The sequence below is a fragment of the Leptonotus elevatus genome, chromosome 1 (genome assembly GCF_054856555.1).
Source record: "Leptonotus elevatus isolate MCC_2025b chromosome 1, RoL_Lele_1.0, whole genome shotgun sequence".
NCBI lineage: Eukaryota > Metazoa > Chordata > Actinopteri > Syngnathiformes > Syngnathidae > Leptonotus > Leptonotus elevatus.
In genome coordinates, this window is record NC_141239.1 from 2,888,167 (window position 1) to 2,914,580 (window position 26,414).

The 26,414-nt window shown below is 40.5% G+C and overlaps 2 protein-coding genes across 2 annotated transcripts; both read right to left on the bottom strand.

Moving 5' to 3' along the window:
- Window positions 1-482: 482 nt before the first annotated feature.
- LOC147180347 (uncharacterized) lies at window positions 483-18,876 on the bottom strand. Its single transcript, XM_086083176.1, has 3 exons — window positions 18,591-18,876; window positions 6,379-7,896; window positions 483-526 (listed from the first exon to the last, which is right to left on the bottom strand). The coding sequence occupies exons 1-3, from the start codon at window positions 18,874-18,876 to the stop codon at window positions 483-485; spliced, it is 1,848 nt and encodes a 615-aa protein (XP_085939302.1).
- Window positions 18,877-22,397: 3,521 nt separating this feature from the next.
- On the bottom strand, window positions 22,398-23,933 carry LOC147180348 (uncharacterized). The gene has a single exon (XM_086071121.1). It carries the CDS (start codon window positions 23,822-23,824, stop codon window positions 22,532-22,534), a length of 1,293 nt encoding a protein of 430 aa, XP_085927247.1. The 5' UTR covers window positions 23,825-23,933; the 3' UTR covers window positions 22,398-22,531.
- Between the last annotated feature and the right edge of the window lie 2,481 nt (window positions 23,934-26,414).

The following is a 26,414-nucleotide window of genomic DNA, read 5'->3' on the forward strand; positions in this document are numbered from 1 at the left end:
TTCCTTCCTTTTCTCGGTCTCTCCTTCGGTCTCTTGAGGCCTCCCTGATTTTATGTTTTTTGGATTTGTTGGGGTCTGGATGTTTCTTGGGTTGGGGAGGAGTTCTGGTGGGTGGTGTCTGGTCGGTGCTGGATTTCACCTTTCTTGGTTTTCTTTGGTCCCCTCGGGTCTCCTGACGGCGGTGTTCGGTTTAGGTGAACGGTATGAGATTTTTTCTAATAGGTTTTTGGTGAGCTAACAAATACACGCACGCATGCACGCACGCACACACGCACGCACGCACATACACATTCTCACCCACACACACAAAAAAAATAAAAAAATAAATAAAAATAAAAAGCAATGATGATGACATTTCCGAATGAACAATACTGAGCTCTTTATAGAAAAAAATAAAATAATAATAATAATAATAATAATAATTGATTGTGAATATGTATGGTTAAAAGTGATTTAACGAAAATGATCTGAGCCCAGGTGGACTAGACCCCACAAGGTAATGGAGAGGACATCTCCTTCAGTTCGCCTGCACGGAAAAGGGGACACGTGGTTCCACATCTCATCTACACAACCCGCCAGATCCGCCCCAGGCTCAGCGATCCCACCACCCGATGACGACCGGAAAACCCAGGCTCAGCGATCCCACCACCCGACCGGAAAACCACGTCTACTGATCCAGTGTCCAGCTGCCCCTATTGCGGACATCATTCAATAAAGAACATCATCTCGAGATGGCTTCAAAGTGGGAACGAATCTCCATCTGCTGCTGCATCGCGACACTCTTTCTCATATTAACTTTTATGCCAATCTGGTATCTCTGGAAGCCCTTCAGTACAACTTTGAACATAACCACAACACATCATATTAAGCAAAGTATTGATTCTCCACAAACTCCCTGGCACCTCATTCGAAAGGGGGACATCCCTTAACTCTTTGACCGCCATAAACGTTTCAAACGTTTAGTAAAAACCTACGGAGGGGCGCCGAGGATGTTAAAAGACGTTCACTATGTTTTTTTGGGTTTTTTTGGAAACGGGTGGAGGAAAGCCTTGGGCAGCTGTGTATCAAGTATCAAGCAGATCTAGTTAGTTTAATGACTCGTTTTGGCCCCTAGATGAAAGCGATGACTTTCTTTGCACAAGGTTGGGTGGGCCGCTCACCGTGGGCGTCAGTATAAGACGTGAGGCGGAGCTAGAGTGTTGAGGGGACAATGGCTGATGATGCAACAATGGCTGATGAAGCAACAATGGCGACCGGTTGCAAGCAGCTCACGCTTGAGCATTTTTTTCAAAGACGGAAAGCATCGATCAATACTAAAAAGCGCATTGATGTCGACGATGATGATGACTCAAAGTTGGAAGCCTTGACGCGACCGTTATGATCACGTAGTAAGCCTCACCGGCTAGCGCTGCTAACGCCGGAAAACGCGCAGCACAACCGACTGGGTACTTCTGCACAAGCGGACATTCGATCGGGCGACGGAGAGTAGTCGAAAAGCATCGACCAATGAACATTGATGATGATGATGATGGTGAATCCCGAGGTTGACGCCACAGTTGGACGCGGCCTTTATTCTCACGTCATAAAGCCTCACCGGCTAGCGCTGCTAACGCCGGAGCTGCACAAGCGGACATTCGATCGGACAATGAAGAGTACTCCGAGTCCAATGCATATTCATCGGAGGAGCGGGTACAGTCTGATCACGGAGAAGACACTGGTTCTGGACTACGATGCCCCCATGAATGGAGTGGATAAGATGGATCAGAACATCTCTTACCACCCAGTATAGCAACTGAAGGACACGAGGAAGCCAGACGTAACACCACCGTAACGTAACCGTAGCATGATCCTGATAGTAGACTTGATGGCAACACACACTGCAGTATATACTTGCTATTCCCCGGAAAAAACGGCCGGCAAGAAAGTGTAGCTTCTGCACGCGAAGAGGCAATCGCAGTGAAACTAATGTGTTGTGCAAATCCTGTTGCGTCTCCTTGCACGCAGGGGAGTGTTACACAAAAAGAAAAACTGTCGTTGAAACATCCAACATAATTGTAAATAGTACCACAGTTGCACACATTTGTAAATAGTTTAGTCAAATTGTTACACTGTTGAATGTAAATAAACTTATTTTGCTATCAAAAAACACTTTTTCATTCTTGTTGGTAGTGTGTTATAGAAGTAAAGCACTGTTTAGGTGTTTGTGGCATCATTCATGGACAAAAAGAAGTGTAAATTTCACTAGAGTGCATGAAATAATATAGTTTCACTAAAAGCTTGATTTCTCCGTATTTTGGTCCAAAACAAGAGCATTTGGGTGAAACTAACCATTTTCTATTGTTGATTACTGAAGAACGGAATAAGGTAGAAACAAACTTTTTTTTCTGATGAAAGATGAGAGTTCAATCTTTCATTTGGTAGTATGTGTGTTTCCATAGTCCAAACAGAAAATATTCTATGGACCTTGAAAGATCAGTCAAAATGCTTAAATCGGCTGGCACTCACAGCATCCCTTTTCTGAAAACGTCTGGCAGTCAAAGAGTTAATGTACCTTTCTTTATATTTAAATGAAGTTACTTTTGCTTCGATCTTATCTAACTATATATATATATATATATATATATATATATTATTGATCTATTTGATATTTTCACTGTTTTTTTTTTTTGTCTTTGAGCCCTCTTACCTTAACCTCAAAAGCTAGATTGATTGTGATTCACTCAAGGGAGTTTGAAGGGAAAATAACCATGGTTTGATATGTCCTCATGTAACCTCTTATATAAGGATATGTTGTTGTCCTGAACTGCTGTACGAATCCAGGTGCCCAACAATTTGTAAATAAAGGGCGGAATCAGCCTGGGAGTGAATACCTTGTTTATACTACAGCCTTCCCTGCTTCGCAAACATGTTTTCGAGAGTGTCTGGGAGAGGGCTTGGACAGCCCGGTTTCTCACGCTCACAACTTTTTGCTAACGAATAAAAGACGTAGCGGCACACGGTCCGGACGGAGTCCGCTGTGGAACACGTACGATTGCCCAGCCGTTGTTGCAGCTCGCTTCACCCGGACCGTAGGCTCCCCGGTCTAGTGTCAAGGTAAGCGCTGATGATGATCATATTATGCTGCTTAACGTTCTAGTGTATTGATTGCTGTTAGCGGGGAATAAAAGGTACAATCATTCGAGCAAAGCACAGGCATTGATGACTGTCTGCGGGGAATAAAACTTACAATTATTCTAGCACAGTATAAAAGTGTTTATTGCTGTTTGCGGGTAATAAAAGGCACAGTTATTCTAGCAAAGCATATTGTGATGTCTCCTCTCCTGATCTGAAGCCAGCCATTTATGCATTCATATATTCTATTGTGTGTGTGTGTGTGTGTGTGTGTGTGTGTGTGTGTGTGTGTGTGTGTGTGTGTGTGTGTGTGTGTGTGTGTGTGTGTGTGTGTGTGTGTGTGTGTGTGTGTTATGAATAAAGTTTTGATTGATTGATTGCTTGAAGGATATATCATATTCTATATATAACAAATGTAACTTTCAGGCACGATATGTGTGGTGCATTAACATGGCTTTGTGGCTACAAGATGCGGCTTCTGCTTTTAAGCTTAGCACATAGAGTCGAGTTAACGTATTCAAATTGTATTTTGTTATTGTTGTAAAACTCACTTCAAAGAGTTATTCACATTTGATCATATGTTATCAATTGAAAACGTATTGATGTGTGAAAACGTAGTATGCACTTAAGTTACAATAACATATTGGCTGGAATTATTTTACTGTGTACAGTAATGAGGACTGCATTTTGATATTTTTAAAGCTATATAGTAGTCCTAGTGCTAAGCAAGGGAGAGTAAGAAGTGTACAAACCTGCTGTGTGTAGCACAAGTCGAGGCTCCTCGCAAACATCGTCCAGCATTTCAAGATGTTGCTCGTTCTCTTCTTCTCCTCCAAAGAATTCCTCCTCGTACTTTGGTGTCGTAATTGCAAACATTTTAGCACAATAATGCCAACAAAGTCACACTTGATCTTTTCTTGACGACGTGTTATGTGCTTCTCTTTGCTAGCAGCTAGCGAGCTAAGATGAGCTAAGCTAAGCTAAGTAGGGCGAGAAGCATCAACGCGCACCGAAACGAGTTCATTCACACGCTGAGATTTGATCAATGGTGTCGTAGACCTTCAAAGTAGTGATTAACGTCCTGTTTGGAGGTTGTAGTCGGTTCAGCACGGAATCGAAAAGAATGATTTAGCGGAGGGCGTCTGGTTACGTGAAGAAACGAAAGTAGATCTGCGTCGGAAGTCAGGCAGGACACGCCCCCGCTGCGATATGATTGGCTGCTGGAGATTGTCGGCTTGGGAGCAAGCACTGTCATCAAGTCATCGACAGATGTCGCCATTTTTGCTGCAGTTAGAAAGACATAAAACTGCGAGGTCTCATTTCTCCCTTTTTCAGTCTGTTGTTCCCGATATGTAAAGTTTAAATTAGATTTATTGTGGTGAATGTGCAGATTAAAAATTTGCCATCAAGATGAACAAGCATTTTGAGGTACCGTAAACTGAACGTTTATTATCAGGGATGCGATTTAACCATCACATGTTATGAGTTTAATTTATTGCTCTAGTACTGGCATTAGCTAGTAGCAAACATTTGATGCAGTATCTGATATATTACTGATATATGCAATATTTGTACTTTTGGCCAGTTTCGTCATCTGTGGCTTTCACAAATTCCTGCTGCAAGGTTTGAATGCAACACTTACCTTCTAATAAAGGTTAGTGATGACACGCCATTGCACTTCGAGTCGAGCACACTTATCATATCTTACGCTCCCCTAATGCTCAGAAGTACAAATGTATTGCATTTGCATTGTACTGTTTGTTTACTTAATGTGGTCATTTTTAAACTAATCCAATCCACTTTATGTCAAAAGCACATTTTATAAACAAGTGTTTCCAAAGTGCTGCACATTGAGATCCACATACTATCATACATACACATGAAATCTAGTAAAAACCAACAATAATTTAAAAAAAGTCAATAAATTAATAAAATACAATAAGTAAAATAAAGGAATAAATACAATAAAAAATATATTTAAACCCCCCCAAAAATAATAATAAAAATGAAATAATAATCAAATTAAATAAAAAACCACGCGGACCACACAATTCATGCTGAACTAAAAGCCAAGGAATAAAAGTGGGTCTTAAGCCGAGACTTAAAACACTCCGAACGTGGCCATACTGCACATCTGGCTTTGTGTGTCCCTGAAGGTATTTTCCACGCTAATTTGGGAAAATGGCAAGGTGGCTTTTTCTTCTATATTTTATTTCTATTTCATACACAAGGCAACTCAATGTGCTTCACATAAGCAAATACACAACACCTACAAACGTCAACAAACACAACCGTTAACGACATTCGGAAGCAAAGCAGAGAAAACAAAAGTAGCTTACAATATTACTAAAGCATACATTGGCGTTTAAACACATTAAAAGAAAACTTTAAAAACATTTCATATTCATAGTTTATAGTTTGAGTAGCTTTGAAAGCATTACGTTTACACTTTTAAGTAAAGCTGGAGTTGATTCTTCTTAAGTCTTCTGAAACCCTCATATCTATGAACGTAATGAACGTGAATACTTTTGACAGGGCCAGGCAGCTTTGAATAGTGTTTTGTCCTTAAAAAATAAAATCTCCACTTTAAAAAAACTGCATTGTATGTTTATTTGGGTTATCTTTGATATTGACATTTGTTTGATGATTTTAATCATTCAAGTGGGCAAACTGTGCAATAAAAGTGAGAATTTGAGAGGAGGGCAAATACTTTTTCACTGCAAAAGATATCCGACATGATTTGAGGTCATTGTCGTAGCCGCTGACACTTGGAACTGGAGCAATGTTCAAGATAAACGCAATATTAACCTGAATGCCGTCTTTAGACTAGTGGAGGCACATACAACATATTGTCAAAAACATTTTGGGTTGACTTCCCCTTTAAGTTTTGTTGCTGCAAAATTTTGGGTTCTGGGGGGCTCCATGCAAGATATCAGCTCGTGGGGTCTCAATCAATATGAAAAAGGTCGAGATCAGCGAAGGACGACACAAGAGGAGCTGGTTAATGATCTCCCTCAACAAAATGCTCATCCCCCCCCCCCCCATGTCATGCTTTCAATTGTTTTCTGATATTCTGTCTATCACTGTTAAAATAAAGTTGCCATAAAAATCAAAGACTTATTAATTTCTAAGTCTGAACATTTTTTAAATAAGCGGGATCACTTATTTCCTCCCTCTCTATTTTATTCAAAATCATTTACACTTTTACAGCACACCAGACTCACTCCCTTCATCTTTTTAAGCTTTAAAGATCGCTGCTTTTCTCACCAGCACACTCGTGTGTCTCAACAAGCTTTTTACTAGAGAATCGTTTAGCACAAACACTGCAACTAAATGGTTTCTTCCCAGCATGTGTTCTTGAGTGGCTTTTTAAATTTCCCTTGTCAGAGAAGCTTTTTCCGCAGTCTGAACAGGAAAAAGGTTTCTCTCCAGTGTGGGTTCTTGTGTGTACTGTTAAATTTCTCTTGTCACAGAAGCTTTTGCCGCAGTCTGAACAGGAAAAAGGTTTCTCTCCAGTGTGCTTTTTTGTGTGGCTTGTTAAATTTGACTTATGAAAAAAGCTTTTGCCACAGTCTGAGCAGGAAAAAGGTTTTTCTCCGGTGTGTGTTCTTTTGTGTATTGTTAAAGTACTCTTGTCATTGAAGCTTTTGCCACAGTCTGGGCAGGCAAAAGGTTTTTCTCCGGTGTGTTTTCTCATGTGGCTTGTTAAATTTGACTTATGAAAAAAGCTTTTGCCACAGTCTGAGCAAGAAAAAGGTTTTTCTCCAGTGTGGGTTATTTTGTGTATTTTTAAATTTCCTTTGTGAGAGAAGCTTTTGCCACAGTCTGGGCAGGCAAAAGCTTTTTCTCCAGTGTGGGTTATTTTGTGGTTTCTTAATGCACTATTGTTAGTGAAGCTTTTGCCGCAGTCTGAACAGGAATAAGGTTTCTCTCCGGTGTGTGTTCTTTTGTGTATTGTTAAAGTACTCTTTTCATTGAAGCTTTTGCCGCAGTCTGAACAGGAAAAAGGTTTCTCTCCAGTGTGTGTTCTTTTGTGTATTGTTAAAGTACTCTTGTTTTTGAAGCTTTTGCCGCAGTCTGAACAGGAAAAAGTTTTCTCTCCAGTGTGTTTTCTTGTGTGTTTTGTTAAACCGGACTTCTGAGAGAAGCTTTTGCTGCAGTCTGAGCAGGAAAAAGGTTTTTCTCCAGTGTGTGTTCTTTTGTGTATTGTTAAAGTACTCTTGTCAGAGAAGCTTTTGCCACAGTCTGAGCAGGAAAAAGGTTTCTCTCCAGTGTGTTTTCTTGTGTGTTTTGTTAAAGTACTCTTGTCAGAGAAGCTTTTGCCACAGTCTGAGCAGGAAAAAGGTTTTTCTCCAGTGTGTGTACTTGTATGTCTTGTTAAAGTACTCTTGTCAGAGAAGCTTTTGCCACAGTCTGAGCAGGAAAAAGGTTTTTCTCCAGTGTGTGTACTTGTATGTCTTGTTAAATTTCCCTTGTGAGAGAAGCTTTTGCTACAGTCTGGGCAAGAAAAAGGTTTTTCTCCAGTGTGTGTTATTTTGTGTATTTTTAAAGTTCCCTTTTCATAGAAGCTTTTGCCACAGTCTGGGCAAGAAAAAGGTTTTTCTCCAGTGTGGGTTCTTGTGTGTTTTGTTAAAATTCCTTTCTGAGAGAAGCTTTTGCCGCAGTCTGAGCAAGAAAAAGGTTTTTCTCCAGTGTGTTTTCTCAGGTGAACTTTCAAATTCCATTTTGAACTGAATGTTTTCGCACACTGAGAACATTTGCAGCGGTTGTTGTCAGCATGATCACCTTTAGCGTATTCATCATCGTCAGTGTCAGCAGACTGTGACCTTATGTCATCACTTTGTGCTAGTGATGATCCCCATTGGTCTGCATCACCTTCTGTCTCCATGTGTTGAGGAGTTGAGCTGCTCGGAGGCTCCGCCCCTCTGTCCTCCTCACTCTCACCCATGACTTCATCTTTACTCTTAAAAGGGGCAAAGGTCAGTGGTGAGTTGGTGACATCATCCTCAAACTCCTCCTCTTTGACGAAAAGGGGCTTTTCTTCCTCTTTGATGTAAGGATGCTCTTCTTCCTCCTGTTTCACATGAGGAGACTTCACCACCTGTTCCTCAGGACGAAGATATTTCTCACCAACGTCTGCGGGACACAAGAAGGCAAACATACATTTGGTCGAGTTAAGTCAAATCTCTAGCGCGCCTTGATGTTGTGTATTATTGTTTCTAACCGGCCGCTAAGTGGTCTCGACGAAACGGCCTAAATGTGCACATTTGTTTTATTCATAACCGCTTGTAAATGTCGCCAAGCATTCACGGCAAATGTGAGACATTGCACGCCAAAATAACGTTTGTGGGAGATTTGCCGGTTACGGCAAAAATAACCGTTGCCTAAACAATCACAAACTAACGCTACAACATAGTCTCTGTAGTAACGTTATGCGACTTTTCCTTATGGTAAAACGTTATGCCACTTTTCCACATATTGAAATAGTTCTCAAATGTGTAAGAGACATGTCTGTATTTTTCTTTTCTTCTGCTGCCATGGCCAGTCGCTTCCATTCACAACATTAGCACATGGCTACTGTTAACATTGTTAACATTTTTTACTGTTTCAATTGATATTTTAACCGTTTTGAATTTAGTTATAGCTGTGTAGTAATAAGAAAACAGTTAATTCAAATGTTATTCGATGTATAGTGTCTTTGTTCCATTCCCTGGGAAAGGAATGTCTAATAAGGTTTCTGTTCTTATCTAAAGGAGTATATGTTTGAAAGTGCAAGCAGAGTTTCTGTCCATAAATTATCCGGTCCAAGAAGTGCCGGGACCAATTATTTTCCTACATCTGGAGTGGACTAAGATACGAGCTGAAGATTTATTATCTGTTTTTGTATTTCACTCTTCCCACAAGGACAGGAGACAGGAGGGGGAGACTATTTTCTGTAAACACTGTTTTTGTATAAGTTGGGATGAGCCCAGAAGGGGGGCACATTTAGGAACCGATTCTGATTCAGTAAGGATCCTTCATGGCATCAGAAATTTCTGAATAAAAATCTCTTGCAAGAAAACCTCTTCACCGATCTCAACTTTGAGTTTTATTTTAACACGCAAGAAAACAAAGAACATTTTCTATCACTACCATGACAGAAACCACTGCCCCTTCGAGAGAGAAGGGTGTGGCTTAGACATAGCCTGGTGCAGCTATTTACATAAAAGTGACACAACCCTAACACATTTGAAAAGCATTTTAGAATGTTGAAAGAATAATACGAAACCCTTAAAAGCAACCCTTCCAACCCTGGTTATAAGTCTGCACTTCTTCACGTAATCATGACATGTCGCTAGCAGAGAATGCTAGTAGTAGCACGAAAACAAAACAATCAATCCTGACTAAGGGTTTTAGGACAAATTCCTCTCAACATCGCTAATGGCATTAAAACGCTAATGCTATACCTACTAAACTGATGTGCCGCTGACATAAAACAACATGTAGTCAATTCCATTCCAGAAGCTGGCTGAGTAGCACAAGAAATAGTTTAAGATTTTATTGATTGTTCTAATAACTGTTTTTGCAGAGCAGCCAACTGTTACGGGTTGTCCGTATTTTTGTCGCACTCTTGATTAGATGCACTCCTTATAGAAAGGGAAAAAGAGCAGACGGTGGTTAGATCATACTGAAGCGGCCGCGTATTATTAAGCCAAGATAAACAATCTGCGGTGGTTATTTTCCCGTGACCGGTAACTCACCGCCTAGTTGATGTAAGTTTGTGATGCTTCGAGCCGCTGAACCATTTCAACAAAATGACTTCAGATTGATTCAGTGGTTCAGAACGCTTTGGGTTTCTCCATTTTCACTCAACTTTATTTTGAACATTTAAAAATGACAATAAAACAAAAGTTATTCCACAAAACAAGGATGAAATATAACTGTTTTCGCTCCCCATAAATAATAGTAATGACTTCCAAAGAAACTCATTTAACAAAGGAAAATACTTTCTGTTCGAAATGGAATAGGATGAAGCAACTGCTCATCTCGTCCTATCCCAATTATACCTCACTTATTACTTTAACTCATTATTCTTAAATGCCTTCACAAAAATTGTACTCAACCACTGTTTTTATTATTCCTCCCTAGTATATTTAGCAAAAATTATTTCGTTATACAATTTCTTAAATTGACAAATGCTTGTACTTCTTTCAATGTTTTCCTCAAGACCATTCCACAAAACCACACCACAGATCGAAATGCTCATACTTTTGAGTTTTGTGCCAGCATAATTTTGTTTAAATTTCAATTTCCCTCTCAAATAAAGTACATCATTTTTGTATGTTGCAGCATATTATTATTTGCCCCATACATTATTTGTCCAGTTTTAAAATCTAACAGATCCCTAAACTAGTGTGCGCAATAAAAAAAAAAAAAAGCTTATTGGTGTATTCAAGGTACCCTGCATGATTTATTATTCTCATGGCTTTTTTGCAGTGTGCATAATGATTGTATTGTAGTTTTGTAGAAATTACCCCAAACTTCTACACAGTAATATTAATCAACAATACAAAATATACATTGTTTTCTGATTTAATGTGTCTGGTCTTTCCCAAAATTCCAACTTTGCCCTAACATGTTTTATATGGGATTTCCGGCAGATTTTGTCATCAAGAATCACACCCAGAAATGTATTTTCATAAACCCATTCAATTTGAACGTTATTAATCCTCAGTATTATTTGTGTATTTATTTTACGGTTGAACAACATCAGTTTGCTTTTACTCAAATTTAATGAAAGTTTGTTTAGGTCAAACCATGTTTAAGTTGATTTAATTCTTTGTTAGTGTTAGAGCACACTATATTTTTGTACTCTTTTACGTGTTCCAATAAATCCAAGTTGAGATTCTGGTGAAGAGGTTCATTCAGAAATTTCTGATAACACAATTGAAGTCACCCAAGCAGTGATCCGTCCCAAACTCGAGCACACGGCACATTTATTGAAAAACAGTGTTCACAGGAAATCGCCTCTCCCCCCCCCCCCCATCAAGTTCCCGTAGGTGCAAAATCAGATTAGACTTCGACAGCAGTATACCAGCTTGTCCTTGGACTTTCTTTGACCGAACAGAAAGTCCTACAAACTCTACTCCCTTAGATAATAGAAAAGAAACTTATTATTTTTCTCTTTCCCAGGCAAGAGAGAAAGATAAGAAAACAATCAAAAACATTATTCATCGAGCTATATTAAGTTAACATAATTACACACACATCTACACAGTTATAACTAAATTAAAAACAGTAAAAATGTTAACAGTAGCTACCTATCTGCTGCAGGTTGTCTCCAGAACAGAAAATGTTTGTCATCTGCAAATAGCACAAACTTTAAGATTTTCGAAACCATACAAATGTAGTTTATGTACATAGGAAAACATTTTGGTCGCATTTATCAATTGTGAATTCGAGATGAAGAATCTCAGGTTATTTTTTTAAAACAAGTGTCTAGTTTCCCTGAACGCGCTAACTACTAGCGCTAGCTAGCATGTTACAACAAAAACAACAACAACAACATTATTGTTGATTCATCACTTATTTTTGTACACTTTAGCAACAATTTCAACGTTTGGGCTGCTGGTAAAGAATAATAAGAGACCGTATTTGGAGAGATCTCAAAATCGAACGTCTTGACCACAAATCTATCTTTAGCCAGAGCTAGCCACGGCTAGCGGCTCACATAGATCACAATCGCATTATGGTAAAAGCATTTTTACCATCTTACAATGACACTTACCTTAATCAAAATGGTTAGAACACACTTTGGTAGACTTTGTCGGTTGGAAATCCTTCCGAAGTATCTTTGTAATTCCGGACACTTCTTTGCCGTTCCCATTCGACATTCCATGGACCGGCACACAATGTTGGGCAAATGACGGCATGTGAATACTATTTAGTTTCATTTCACATCTTTGTTCGCCCAATTATGCACCATTATGAAGCGGTGCGTGAAAATCCGGAACGAATGAACAAATGAATAAATCAAAGTAACTTGTAGTAAGTAACTTGCGAGCGCTCAGCATTTGGTTGCGTTGTCTTGCTAGTCGTTTGCCCCACGAAAGGTCCGCTGGGTCGAAAGGTGGGGGTCGGTGACGTCATGTGAATATTATGTATTAGATAGCTAATTTGTCAGCCAGTTGAGTGTAACTCCTTTAATTCCATATTTTTCAAGTTTCCTAACTAGTACATGATGATCTATTGTGTCAAATGCCTTTTTTAAATCTACAAATACTCCTGCTACATTTTTTGGGGGTCCAGAGAACTGGTTATTTCTTCCACGTGGACCTCTTTGGTCTCAATCCATATTGACCTGTAATTTATCAATTCATACTCTTCAATGAAATTATCTAGGCTATTTGCAAAAAAAATGTCTAAAATGTTTGAGAATTGAGAAAGTAGAGAGACCGGCCTTTAATTAGTGAATTGACTTCTGTCTCCCGCTTTGTAAATCGGGACGATCTTGGCAGTTTTCATTTGATCTGGGAATACACCCGATGACAAGGACAAATTACACATATAGGTTAATGGCTTTACAATTACATCAATTACTTTCTTAATCAAAAACATATCAATGTCGTTCCAGTCTGTGGAAATGTTGCCCTTGCATTTGCCAACAATATCAAGAATCTCTTTTTCAGTTGCAGGATTTAAAAACATTGAGCTGTGGTTGCTATCAATAAAGCTCCCGACCCTCCCCAACCCTTCTTCCGGCTGTAGGTTTGCAATTTGTTCTGCCAGTTTGGGCCCCACACTTACAAAAAAATCGATTAAACCCACATCATTCATATTATTTATGTTTTGCTATCCTCAATAAAATATTCAGGATAACTTTTTGTTGAACCATTCCAGATAATAACACGTTCCATATCCCTTTTGTTGGTTTTATTCTTGTCCAATTATAGTAAACTTTCTTAGATTTTCTCATATAATTAATTTATCTTATATTTATTTTCTGCTTCTACAGTTCTTAATTTTAAGAATTTCCTGTATAATGTGTTCTTTTTTTTGCATGCATTCTGTAGCCCTTTCGTGATCCATGTTTTTTCTGTGTATCTTTTCTTCTGGTAGTAACATTTTATTGGACAATGCTTATCAAATAATGCTTTAAATATTCGCAGGAATGTTTCATATGATTTGTTAATGTCAGTCTCCTCGTATACTATTCTCTCTGTTATCAGTAATTCATTTCTTAAGCTGTCAATAGATTCTTCTGTTCTTATTCTTTTATAGTTAAACACATTAAGATTCACAGACAATAACAAAATTCCAATCATACCTCACAAACAGTGGCCGATGATCACTGATGTCATTCAGAAGTAATCCACAAATCGAGGTATTATCCATACAGTGAGTAAATATATTATCAATTAGTGTGGCGGAATAAGATGTTACCCTGCTTGGTTTTGTGATTAAAGGAAATAAACTCATACTAAACATTACATCGATAAATTCATCAGTTAGTTCATGCTTATTAGGATTTAAAAGATCAAAATTGAAATCCCTGCAAACTAACACGTCCTTGTTTTTTTAATCGCTGGAAAACATTCTTTCCCTACAATTATTAAATAATTCAATATCAGACCCCGGAGCTCTGTATACACAACCAACCAATATATTCTTCCCTTTTTTCCATACAAATTTCCAGAATAATGGCATTCATCTTCTCCACTTTTTTTGTATTCTAATCCTTCATCAACATACAGAGCCACTCCTCCTTTTTTGTTCTGCCTGTTTACGTAGTTCAGTTCATACCCATGTATTCATCACTAGCCTTTGGGGCTCTGTAGGATTCTATTGAACTACAAACACATGGATATTATTTTAACGATAGAAACAAGTTCTTCACGAAGTAGGCGAGCTAAGAAGTGTACAAACCTGCTCTGCGTAGCACAACACGAGGCTGCGTGCAAACATTGCCCAGCAGTTGAAGTCGAAGATGTTGCTCCTTCTCTTCTTTTACTCCAAAAAGTTCCTCCTCGTACTTCGGTGTCGTTCTTGCACACATGTTGGCACAATAACGCCCAAAAAGTCACACCTGATGTCTCGTTGTCGCTGTGTCGCGATTACCAAACGTGCCTCCTTGTTAGCGGCTAGCAAGCTAAAATAAGCTAAGCTAACTAAGCCGCGAATCTTCAACGTGCACCGAGACGAGTTGATCCGGCGACAAAGACTTAATAAATGATGTTGTAGTCCTTCAAAGTAGCGACGGGCGTCCTGTGTGGAGGCTGCAGTCAGTTCAGCACCAAATCGGAAAGAATAATTTAGCGGAGGGCGTCTGGTGTTGTGAAGAAGCGAAAGGAGACGTGCGAGAAGTCGAGGACACGCCCACACTGCGATATGATTGGCTGCTGGAAGCTTCGATCGTGTATGGAGCGCTGTCATCAAGTCACCGACAGATGTCGCCATCTGCAAATTGAACCGCGCATTTTTATTTAGAAACACGATTTTACCGTACTCTGTACAGCCATGCACATAAAATTATATTACTTTAAAAGAAATTGAAAAAAGTATTTGCTTTTGTGAATATTAGTTTGCTCAATGCAGAGGGGCCAACTCTTAGTCTGTCTCGCGTCAGTCAAATCGGGCCTTCAACACTATTTTGGATTAGGTTGTCTAATGCAGTGTTTCCCAACCAGGAGTATTGCAGCACTGCACATGGAGATCCTGACGTTGACGTCACGCGTCCCAAAATGGTCTGAGTGCAGCCATTTTGGCATGATAGAAATCTGCCACTTTGAGTAAACGGCAAACTTGAACAATGATTGACAGCTGTTGTGGACCAGCTGCCACAACCAGAAGAGGCAAAAATAAATACAATAAATTAAAGGAAATTAATGTATCATTAACAGCATTAAGCCACATAGTGGATGAATTATTTTTAATGTGCTTATCTATTTGACATTTGTTTTGTGGCTCAGGGATTTCTTCTGCCAAATTACTGCCAACATTAACAAAGTTCTCATTTAAATTATTAGCTATGTCTGAAATTTTTTCAAACAATATTTTTATCTTTTATAAAATATTCTGGATAATCTATTTTTTTAAGCTTTTTTTCACACTTGATCTCTTCTTGACGCTAAGCTAAGCTAATTTAAGTAGGGCGAGAAGCATCAACGCGCACCGAAACGAGTTTATTCACACGCTGAGATTTAATAAATTATGTTGCAGTTGTTGACATTTTGTTGTTTCAATTTAATTATAACTGTTTTGATTTTAGTTATAACTGTTTCGATGTAGTCATAACTGTATTAACTTACTCAGTAAAGCTTGATGAGTGTACTAAATGTGACGGAACGTTTGAAGATTCTTTCTTCCTCGTATCTGAGGAAGAGAATGTGTTAAAAAGGTTTCCTGTGTAAATAGTGGCTGTAACAACTTCACTAAAGATAGCACAAGGAAAGACTGTAAACATTTACACTGACTCTGCGTATGCACATGTGGTTGTGCACACCACCATGGCAGAATGGCAAAGAAATGACTACATGACTGCAACAGGGACACCTATTAAACACCATCAAGACATCTTTGCTTTGAAAGACGCCTTACTACTGCCTAAAGCAGTAGCTCTGATAAAATGTAAAGGACATTCAAGAAAAAAATATTTTGTGTCAGTAGGAAATGATTCGGCAGACAAGGCGGCAAAGGAAGCGGCGGGCTACAGCCCAACACTACAATTGATGGTGAGCGAAGGTGAATTAGGAGAAGGACAAGAAATAACCACATAAACAATTAAGCTGTGGCAGGAAAAGGCAAGTCCAGAAGAAAAAAGTGTGTGGATGTCCAAAGGGGGAGAAAAAGATGAAGCAGGTATATGGCGGAAAAAAGGTAAATATATTCCATCCCAGATACAATTGAAAAATCTAATTTCTGAAGCCCATGGAATATGCCATGTTGGTGTCGAGGAAACATTGAGACGACAACACACCTGGTGGCATCCCTACATGAGACAAATTGTTAAAAGTGAACTGCAGGACTGCAGTGTTTGCAATAGATAACAGTATGCCTGTCACGGTGTGGTCACGGTGTGGTCACGAGCGGCGTGGTGTCTGTCGGTGTGTGAAGTGGAGGACCCAAAATGCAGGGAGGCAGGGGAACCACAGCAGGAGTGCGGGCGAAACTGGCGTGCTTTATTTGACAGAAAACACTAACCAGGGTACTGGTTAATGCTAACTAAACAACAAACTGAAAAGATACAAAATCAAAATGACAGACAGAACTCCGGGGGTGACCGTGACAAGCAGCAATGATCCCACGCCGACAGATCACCACCCGGGAACTAAAAACACTCACACTAATTGGGTAACTAGCCACACCTGGGTCCAGGCACAAGTGGCTGAGGGCCCGGATTGGTCAACCCGCGGAAGGGCTGGAACCCACTCAGGACCAATCGGGACCCTCAACCAAAACCAGATCTTCCCAGACATGACAATACCTACATCTAAACCTCCTCAGGGCACTCACGATCCGGAAGTGACTGCTGGTGATTTCGATGGATTTCACTGACATGATAAAACCAGTGGCAGGATACAGATATTTGTTGGTAATAGTGGATTCCTTTTCAGGATGGCCTGAGACATAGGCAGTAGAAAAAGCATTGGGGCTAAAACATACATTTGGTTCAGTGTATCATCCCCAATCCCAAGGACAGGTTCAGCGAATGAATAGAAATATTAAAGAAAAATTGGCTAAAGCACTGGCCTCATCAAAATTGAATTGGCTACAAGCTCTTCCTGTTGCATTAATGAATGTGCGAATGTCACTAAACTCAGCTAAAGGCTGGACTCCGTTTGAGGGTCACACAAACAGACCATTTCCGACTCCAACGGCACCACTGGGAGAGTTGCACCTTGCATTACCTCCAGAACTCAAACAGCTAGCATCTACGTTCTCCAAGCTAACAAAAAACAACCAGATGCTCCTTCAGAAATAAATGATTGTGAATATGTATGGTTAAAAGTGACTAAACGAAAATGGTCTGCACCCAGGTGGACTGGACCCCATAAGGTGACGGAGAGGACATCTTGTGCGGTTCGCCTGCATAGAAAAGGGGACACGTGGTTCCACATCTCGTCTACACGGCCCGCAAGATCTGCCTCAGGCTCAGCGATCCCACCACCTGAGGACCACCTGACGACCCGACCGGAAAACCACGTCTACTGATCCAGTGTCCGGTTTTCCCTATTGAGGACATCATTCAACAAAGATTGAGTCACATTTACTGGCAAAATAATCCCGGTGACCAATCCTAGGACCTCGGGCAGTCTACCCTGGGGTCCTAAAAGAAGCTGACAACGCCATTTTCTCATTCAACAAAGAACATCATCTCGAGGTGGCTTCAAAGTGGGAACGCATCTTCCATCTGCTGCTACATCACGACACTCTTTCTCATATTGATTTTTCTGCCAATCTGGTATCTCTGGAAGCCCCTCAATACAACCTTGAACGTAACCACAGCGAGGTATTGTTTCTCCACACATTCCCTGGATCATATCCTGGACTTGTAATAACTCAATAACAGCGACAGTGGCCCCAAACACGAACGCCTCTGTTAGAATTCCCATTAGGTCTTTGAAGGGATTTAGGAACACTAAGCAGACTAAAGGGGAAGACTGGGTAGAATACTGGTGGTATTTGACAGGACATGTTTTTCGGCTAGACTGGAGTACTTTTATAACTACCCAGGACGCAAGTCACTGGCCACCGGGAACTCGTGACGAGGCTATTTTCTTTAGCAAAAGGGTAACACTGAGTAAACTGGGAGGTCAACCCGAATTGACTTTTGCTCTTCCCGATGGAAATATACGGCTGCCTAATGCAACTCTATATAACACCTCCTGTTGGGGATTATTACTATGGGCATGGTTCTCCGGAGCTGACCCCTATTTTCCCAATTTAGTTTGTTTCAATAAGACTATGAGTAACGTAGAACAACCAAAAATGACTAATTACATGAAGGTGACCGGGGTGAAAGCTGTTAGCGTACCGCTCGATCGTGTAGATGAGTGGTTCCGTGTTACGACAGGGTTGTCCGGCAGCAGTAACAATTGGCTACTGCTGGCTAACGAAGCGACCCGTGCCACTAACGAACACTGTGTAGTATGCGTAGGACCACGACCTCTATTACGAGTAATCCCTGCTAAAATAGAGGATCACTGTGTAATGGAACTTATGAATAAAACTGTCCCCAATGTCAATTGCTCTAAATGGGATAAGGTGTATCCCCTCGTAAAATGGCAGAAAAACAAACCAATATTTTCAAACAAAGTTTAGGAAGGCAGGAAATGAAGCTCGGAGCTCCGGATTGGCTTTACTGACCGCCATCGCCCATAATGCCGCCTGGCCGGAAAGTAGGCTCATTACGACGGCGACCTTGGCGCCATCGTTCGGGAAGGTGTGCGGCTGTTGATCGAGAACCAGGCTACACTGGTGAATGAATTGTTCACACCCACCAATTTCGCCAGAGTAGCGGGGAGGATGGGGAATATTGGGTTCCCGAAGAACAAAGTTGCCAGCTGATCGGGACACGGAGGAGACAGGTGACGCCCCGGCTGGTCGCAAGTCTTCCGCGGCCGTGTATTCCGACCTCCGCTCCACCTTCAAGGTGAGTGACCCGATCTGGGCGGTTAGCGTCGACATTGCCTCCTTCAGCTCGCGGAAGTATTGCTCGTGCTGTCCGAGTAAGCGCCCATGGCTGGCCATGGCCTGGCACATGCTGTTGGGGTCTGCGGGGTCCATTCTGGTCGGGTTATTCTGTTACGGTCACAGAGTGGAGAACCCAAATGCAGGAAGGTAGGAGAGCCACGGCAGTGATGCTGATAACTTAGTTTTAATCAAAAACAAGGAAACACAAGATCACGCCCGAGGGCGGCTAAAACAGCGAGTAGTGTGGGATACAGAGTAGCGTCACGGAGTAATAACCCGACACTCCTTGCTGCTTCTGTCAGGCTTTTATCTTGGCCTGATGAGCTAATGGGCAGCAGGTGTGTTCGGCGGGATCCGCCCTCCAGCTGTTTCCCCAGCAACTGCAAGAGAAAACAGAAACAGCTGACCCCAATCATGACAGATTGAGTCTCTCGCTCCCCCAAAGGAGCCCCCTGTTGCAACATCCGACGAAGAGGACGAAGATCCCGCTGGAATTTTTTTAATGAAATGTTTATCTGTTTGTTGTGCCCGACTGAGGGAATGTTGCCATTTTGTTGTTTCAATTGAATTATAACTGTTTAGATGTAGTCATAACTGTATTAACTTACTCAGTAAAGCTTGATGAGTGTACTAAATGTGACGGAACGTTTGAAGATTCTTTCTTTCTCTTATCTGAGGAAGAGAATGTATTAAAAAGGTTTATTGTGTAAAGCTGTTTTTGATCTGTGGATGTGTCTGTGCTGTCACAATTTATGCTCATGTTTAAAGGACCTTGTCTGGTTCCACATCAATGGGCCAGTATCTGGGTTTAAACTTAATGTGTTTTAATGATATGCTGTAAAAATGTAAAAGTCTTATCTGCTTCCTTCTGTCGTCATATGTATTGAACGAACTCAGGACTGGGAGAAAAGGGGGGGATGCTTAAAGAAGTGGGGGCTGTTTCCTGTGCAGGGGTGAAGGAGGTGTTGTAATACTTTTTCAAGATAGTAAAAGAATACTGGGAGTCCGCTGAAAGGACACGCAAGCAAGGAGCAGTTTGTGCTTTTATAAACCCGCTGTGTCCAGAATATTCTGCAAAATAAATCCTTCGAAGGAAACCTGATTCACCGATCTCCAGTCTAATTTCTGATCTACGAACACGCGGAAAACATAAGGATCGTTTTCCATCACAGTCCATCATAGTGATGTGCGTCCGGAATCGAAAAGAATGATTTAGCAGAGGGCGTCTGGTTACGTGAAGAAACGAAAATAGATCTGCGTCGGAAGTCAGGCAGGACACGCCCCCGCTATGATATGATTGGCTGCTGGAAATTGTCGGCTTCAGAGCAAGCACCATCATCAACAGATGTCGCTATTTGTGCTGCAGTTAGAAAGACATAAAACTGCGTGGTCTCGTTATTCCCCTTTTCAGTGTTTTGTTCCCGATATGTAAAGTTTAAACGCCTATTTAAATTGGACTTATTGTGGTGAATGTGCAGTTTAAAATTTTGCCATTAAGATGAACAAGCATTTTGAGGTACCGTTAACTGAACGTTTATTATCAGGGATGCGATTTAACCATCAAATGTTATGAGTTTAATTTATTGCTCTATGTAATAGCTAGTTTCAGAAGAACATCTTTGTCTTCCGCGTGTTCGTTTTCTTTCGGGTAGAGAGAATGTTGATTTTCTGAATACAGACTGGAGATCGGTGAACAGGTCCTTCGAAGGATTTATTTTACAGAATATTCCGGTCACTTATAAATGACAGACAAATGGCTGCTTCTCATCACAAGTGCCCAGATTATAGACACTTACAACATTCTTATACTAGCTTGAAAGGCGGTACCACAACCCCCCCCCCCCCCCCCCCCATTTTAAGGACATCATCCAATACACACTGACTTCAACCACAGACAAATGGTCCATTGATGTGGAAATAGAGGAGGCCCCCAGACATCATTTAAACACTCACCAAGCTCTACTGAGGAAATCAAAACAGTTATAACTAAATCTGGGCAGAAGACCCTCAACACTAGCAATGTACTGGTTTTCGCTAGTAGCAAACATTTGATGCAGTATCTGATATATTACTGATATATGCAATATTTGTACTTTTGGCCAGTTTTGTCATCTGTGGCTTTCACAAATTCCTGCTGCAAGGTTTGAATGCAACACTTACCTTCTAATAAAGGTTAGTGATGACACGCCATTGCACTTCGAGTCGAGCACACTTATCATATCTTACGCTCCCCTAATTCTCAGAAGTACAAATGTATTTGCATTTGCATTGTACTGTTTGTTTACTTAATGTGATCATTTTTAAACTAATCCAATCCACTTTATGTCTACAGCACATATTATTATTTTATTATTTTATAAGTGTTTCCAAAGTGCTGCACATTGAGATCCACATACTATCATACATACACATGAAATCTAGTAAAAACCAACAATAATTTAAAAAAAGTCAATAAGTTACTAAAATACAATAAGTAAAATAAAGGAATAAATACAATAAAAATATATTTAAACCCCCCCAAAAATAATAATAAAAATGAAATAATAATCAAATTAAATAAAATACCACGCGGACCACACAATTCATGCTGAACTAAAAAACAAGGAATAAAAGTGGGTCTTAAGCCGAGACTTAAAACACTCCGAACGTGGCCATACTGTACATCTGGCTTTGTGTGTCCCTGAAGGTAATTTCCACGCTAATTTAGGAAAATGGCAAGGTGGCTTTTTCTTCTATATTTTATTTCTATTTCATACACAAGGCAACTCAATGTGCTTCACATAAGCAAATACACAACACCTACAAACGTCAACAAACACAACCGTTAACGACATTCGGAAGCAAAGCAGAGAAAACAAAAGTAGCTTACAATATTACTAAAGCATACATTGGCGTTTAAACACATTAAAAGAAAACTTTAAAAACATTTCATATTCATAGTTTGAGTAGCTTTGAAAGCATTACGTTTACACTTTTAAGTAAAGCTGGAGTTGATTCTTCTTAAGTCTTCTGAAACCCTCATATCTATGAACGTAATGAACGTGAATACTTTTGACAGGGCCAGGCAGCTTTGAATAGTGTTTTGTCTCCACTTAAAAAAAAACTGCATTGCATGTTTATTTGGGTTATCTTTGATATTGACATTTGTTTGATGATTTTAAACATTCAAGTGGGCAAACTGCAAAAAAAGTAAGAAATTGAGAGGAGGGCAAATACTTTTTCACTGCAAAAGATATCCGACATGATTTGAGGTCATTGTCGTAGCCGCTGACACTTGGAACTGGAGCAATGTTCAAGATAAACGCAATATTAACCTGAATGCCGTCTTTAGACTAGTGGAGGCACATACAACATATTGTTAAGAACATTTTGGGTTGACTTCCCCTTTAAGTTTTGTTGCTGCAAAATTTTGGGTTCTGGGGGGCTCCATGCAAGATATCAGCTCGTGGGGTCTCAATCAATATGAAAAAGGTCGAGATCAGCGAAGGACGACACGAGAGGAGCTGGTTAATGATCTCCCTCAACAAAATGCTCATCCCCCCCCCCCCATGTCATTCTTTCAAATGTTTTCTGATATTCTGTCTATCACTGTTAAAATAAAGTTGCCCTAAAAATCAATGACTTTTAATTTCTAAGTCTGAACATTTTTAAAATAAGCGGGATCACTTATTTCCTCCCTCTCTATTTTATTCAAAATCATTTACACTTTTACAGCACACCAGACTCACTCCCTTCATCTTTTTAAGCTTTAAAGATCGCTGCTTTTCTCACCAGCACATTTGTGTGTCTCAACAAGCTTTTTACTAGAGAATCTTTTAGCACAAACACTGCAACTAAATGGTTTCTTCCCAGCATGTGTTCTTGAGTGGCTTTTTAAATTTCCCTTGTCAGAGAAGCTTTGGCCACAGTCTGGGCAGGAAAAAGGTTTTTCTCCAGTGTGGGTTCTTGTGTGTACTGTTAAAGCGGACTTTCGTGAGAAGTGTTTGCCACAGTCTGGGCAGGAAAAATGTTTTTCTCCAGTGTGGGTTCTTGTGTGTACTGTTAAAGCGGACTTTCGTGAGAAGCTTTTGCCACAGTCTGGGCAGGAAAAAGGTTTTTCTCCAGTGTGGGTTCTTTTGTGTATTTTTAACTGTCCCTTCTGAGAGAAGCTTTTACCACAGTCTGGGCAGGAAAAAGGTTTTTCTCCAGTGTGGGTTATTGTGTGTACTGTTAAAGCGGACTTCTGAGAGAAGCTTTTGCCACAGTCTGGGCAGGAAAAAGCTTTTTCTCCAGTGTGGGTTGTTGTGTGTACTGTTAAAGCGGACTTATGAGAGAAGCTTTTGCCACAGTCTGGGCAGGAAAAAGGTTTTTCTCCAGTGTGGGTTCTTGTGTGTACTGTTAAAGCGGACTTATGAGAGAAGCTTTTGCCACAGTCTGGGCAGGCAAAAGCTTTTTCTCCAGTGTGGGTTATTTTGTGGTTTGTTAAAGTTCCCTTGTCAGAGAAGCTTTTGCCACAGTCTGGGCAGGAAAAAGGTTTTTCTCCAGTGTGGGTTCTTGTGTGTACTGTTAAAGCGGACTTATGAGAGAAGCTTTTGCCACAGTCTGGGCAGGAAAAAGGTTTCTCTCCAGTGTGTGTACTTGTATGTCTTATTAAATTTTTCTTGTGAGAGAAACTTTTGCCACAGTCTGAGCAAGAAAAAGGTTTTTCTCCAGTGTGTGTTCTTTTGTGTTTTGTTAAAGTACTCTTGTCATTGAAGCTTTTGCCACAGTCTGGGCAGGCAAAAGTTTTTTCTCCGGTGTGTTTTCTCATGTGGCTTGTTAAATTTGACTTATGAGAAAAGCTTTTGCCACAGTCTGGGCAGGCAAAAGGTTTTTCTCCGGTGTGTTTTCTCGTGTGGATTGTTAAATGTGACTTATGAGAAAAGCTTTTGCCACAGTCTGGGCAGGCAAAAGGTTTTTCTCCGGTGTGTTTTCTCGTGTGGATTGTTAAATGTGACTTATGAGAAAAGCTTTTGCCACAGTCTGGGCAGGCAAAATGTTTTTCTCCGGTGTGTTTTCTCATGTGGCTTGTTAAATTTGACTTATGAGAGAAGCTTTTGCCACAGTCTGAGCAAGAAAAAGGTTTTTTTCCAGTGTGTTTTCTCAGGTGAACTTTCAAATTCCATTTTGAACTGAATGTTTTCGCACACTGAGAACATTTGCAGCGGTTGTTGTCAGCATGATCACCTTTAGCGAATTCATCATCGTCAGTGTCAGCAGACTGTGACCTTATGTCATCACTTTGTGCTGGTGATGATCCCCATTGGTCTGCATCACCTTCTGTCTCCATGTGTTGAGGAGTTGAGCTGCTGCTTGGAGGCTCCGCCCCTCTGTCCTCCTCACTCTCACCCATGGCTTCATCTTTACTCTTAAAAGGGGCAAAGGTCAGTGGTGTCCTGGTGACATCATCCTCAAACTCCTCCTCTTTGACGAAAAGGGGCTTTTCTTCCTCTTTGATGTAAGGATGCTCTTCTTCCTCCTGTTTCACATGAGGAGACTTCACCACCTGTTCCTCAGGACGAAGACATTTCTCACCAACGTCTGCGGGACACAAGAAGGCAAACATACATTTGGTCGAGTTAAGTCAAATCTCTAGCGCGCCTTGATGTTGTGTATTATTGTTTCTAACCGGCCGCTAAGCGGTCTCGGCGAAACGGCCTAAATGTAAACATTTGTTTAATTCATAACCGCTTGTAAATGTCTAGAAGCATTCACGGCAAATCTGAGACATTGCACGCCAAAATAACGTTTGTGGGAGATTTGCCGGTTACGGCAAAAATAACCGTTGCCTAAACAATCACAAACTAACGCTACAACATAGTCTCTGTAGTAACGTTATGCGACTTTTCCTTATGGTAAAACGTTATGCCACTTTTCCACATATTGAAATAGTTCTCAAATGTGTAAGAGACATGTCTGTATTTTTCTTTTCTTCTGCTGCCATGGCCAGTCGCTGCCATTCACAACATTAGCACATGGCTACTGTTAACATTGTTAACATTTTTTACTGTTTCAATTGATATTTTAACCGTTTTGAATTTAGTTATAGCTGTGTAGTAATAAGAAAACAGTTAATTCAAATGTTATTCGATGTATAGTGTCTTTGTTCCATTCCCTGGGAAAGGAATGTCTAATAAGGTTTCTGTTCTTATCTAAAGGAGTATATGTTTGAAAGTGCAAGAAGAGTTTCTGTCCATAAATTATCCGGTCCAAGAAGTGCCGGGACCAATTATTTTCCTACATCTGGAGTGGACTAAGATACGAGCTGAAGATTAATTATCTGTTTTTGTATTTCACTCTTCCCACAAGGACAGGAGACAGGAGGGGGAGACTATTTTCTGTAAACACTAATTTTTGTATAAGTTGGGATGAGCCCATTTAGGAACCGATGCTGATTCAGTAAGGATCCTTCATGGCATCAGAAATTTCTGAATAAAGATCTCTTGCAAGAAAACCTCTTCACCGATCTCAACTTTGAGTTTTATTTTAACACGCAAGAAAACAAAGAACGTTTTCTATCACTACCATGACAGAAACCACTACCTCTTCGAGAGAGAAGGGTGTGGCCTAGACATGGCCTGGTGCAGCTATTTACATAAAAGTGACACAACCCTAAAACAGGCTGTTTTGAACAGAGCGTTTTTTTTGGCTGATTGAGGGACAGCAAAAATATTAGATTCAAAGTCAATTTTGATGAATGCATGTCACAGACATGTATTTTACACATTTAAGAAGTATTTTAGAATGTTGAAAGAATAATATGAGACCCTTAAAAGCAACCCTTCCAACCCTGGTTATAAGTCTGCACTTCTTCACGTAATCATGACATGTCGCTAGCAGAGAATGCTAGTAGTAGCACGAAAACAAAACGCCGAAGTTGGAAGCGTTGACGCGCGACGATGGTCAAGTCATAAAGCCTCACCGGCTAGCGATGCTAACGCTGGAAAACGCGGAGCACAACCGGACGATAGAGAGTACCCCGAGTCCAATGCATATTCATCGGAGGAGCGGGTGAAAAAAACATATCGGCCTATCTTTAGACCTTATGTCATTACTTTGTGCTTGCGGTGGTCGCCAGTGGTTTGCATCACCTTCTGTCGTCATGTGTTGAGGAGTTGAGTTGCTGCTTGGAAGCTCCGCCTCTCTGTCCTCCTCACACTCACCCTTGACGTCATCTTCACTCTTTAAAGGGGCGAAGATCAGTGGTGACTTGGTGACATCATCCTCAACCTCCTCCTCTTTGACAAAAAGAGGCTTTTCTTCCTCTTTGATGTAAGGATGCTCCTCCTCCTTTTTAACATGAGGAGACTTCACTTCCTGTTCGTCAGGACGAAGATATTCCTCACCGACGTCTGCAAGACACAAGAAGACAAGCGTGAGTTGATGTGTATTATTGTTTCGACAGCAGCACCTTGACTTGGGCCTATCGCACACGGTACGCATCAGAAACCCAAATCGAACCGGACCATTGGGGGGGGCACCGTCAGAGCTGAATTGAATTTTAAGGCGTGCCAATCTCATCTCTCAAAGCCCAGAGAGTCAATTTGCCCAGAGAGTCAATATAATATAATATAATATAATATAATATAATATAATATAATATAATATAATAT

What these genes read in the sequence shown, in the direction of transcription:
- LOC147180347 (XM_086083176.1), bottom strand. Translation starts at nt 18,876, where the DNA reads ATGGACCCCGCAGACCCCAACAGCATGTGCCAGGCCATGGCCAGCCAT. An exon ending in CCGCTACTCTGGCGAAATTG is followed by an intron (nt 7,897 to 18,590) that starts GTGGGTGTGAAC and finishes AATACGCTAAAG; the next exon opens with GTGATCATGCTGACAACAAC. An exon ending in TGAGACACACGAGTGTGCTG is followed by an intron (nt 527 to 6,378) that starts GTGAGAAAAGCA and finishes TTTTCCGTGCAG; the next exon opens with GCGAACTGAAGGAGATGTCC.
- LOC147180348 (XM_086071121.1), bottom strand. Translation starts at nt 23,824, where the DNA reads ATGAGAAAACACACCGGAGAAAAACATTTTGCCTGCCCAGACTGTGGC.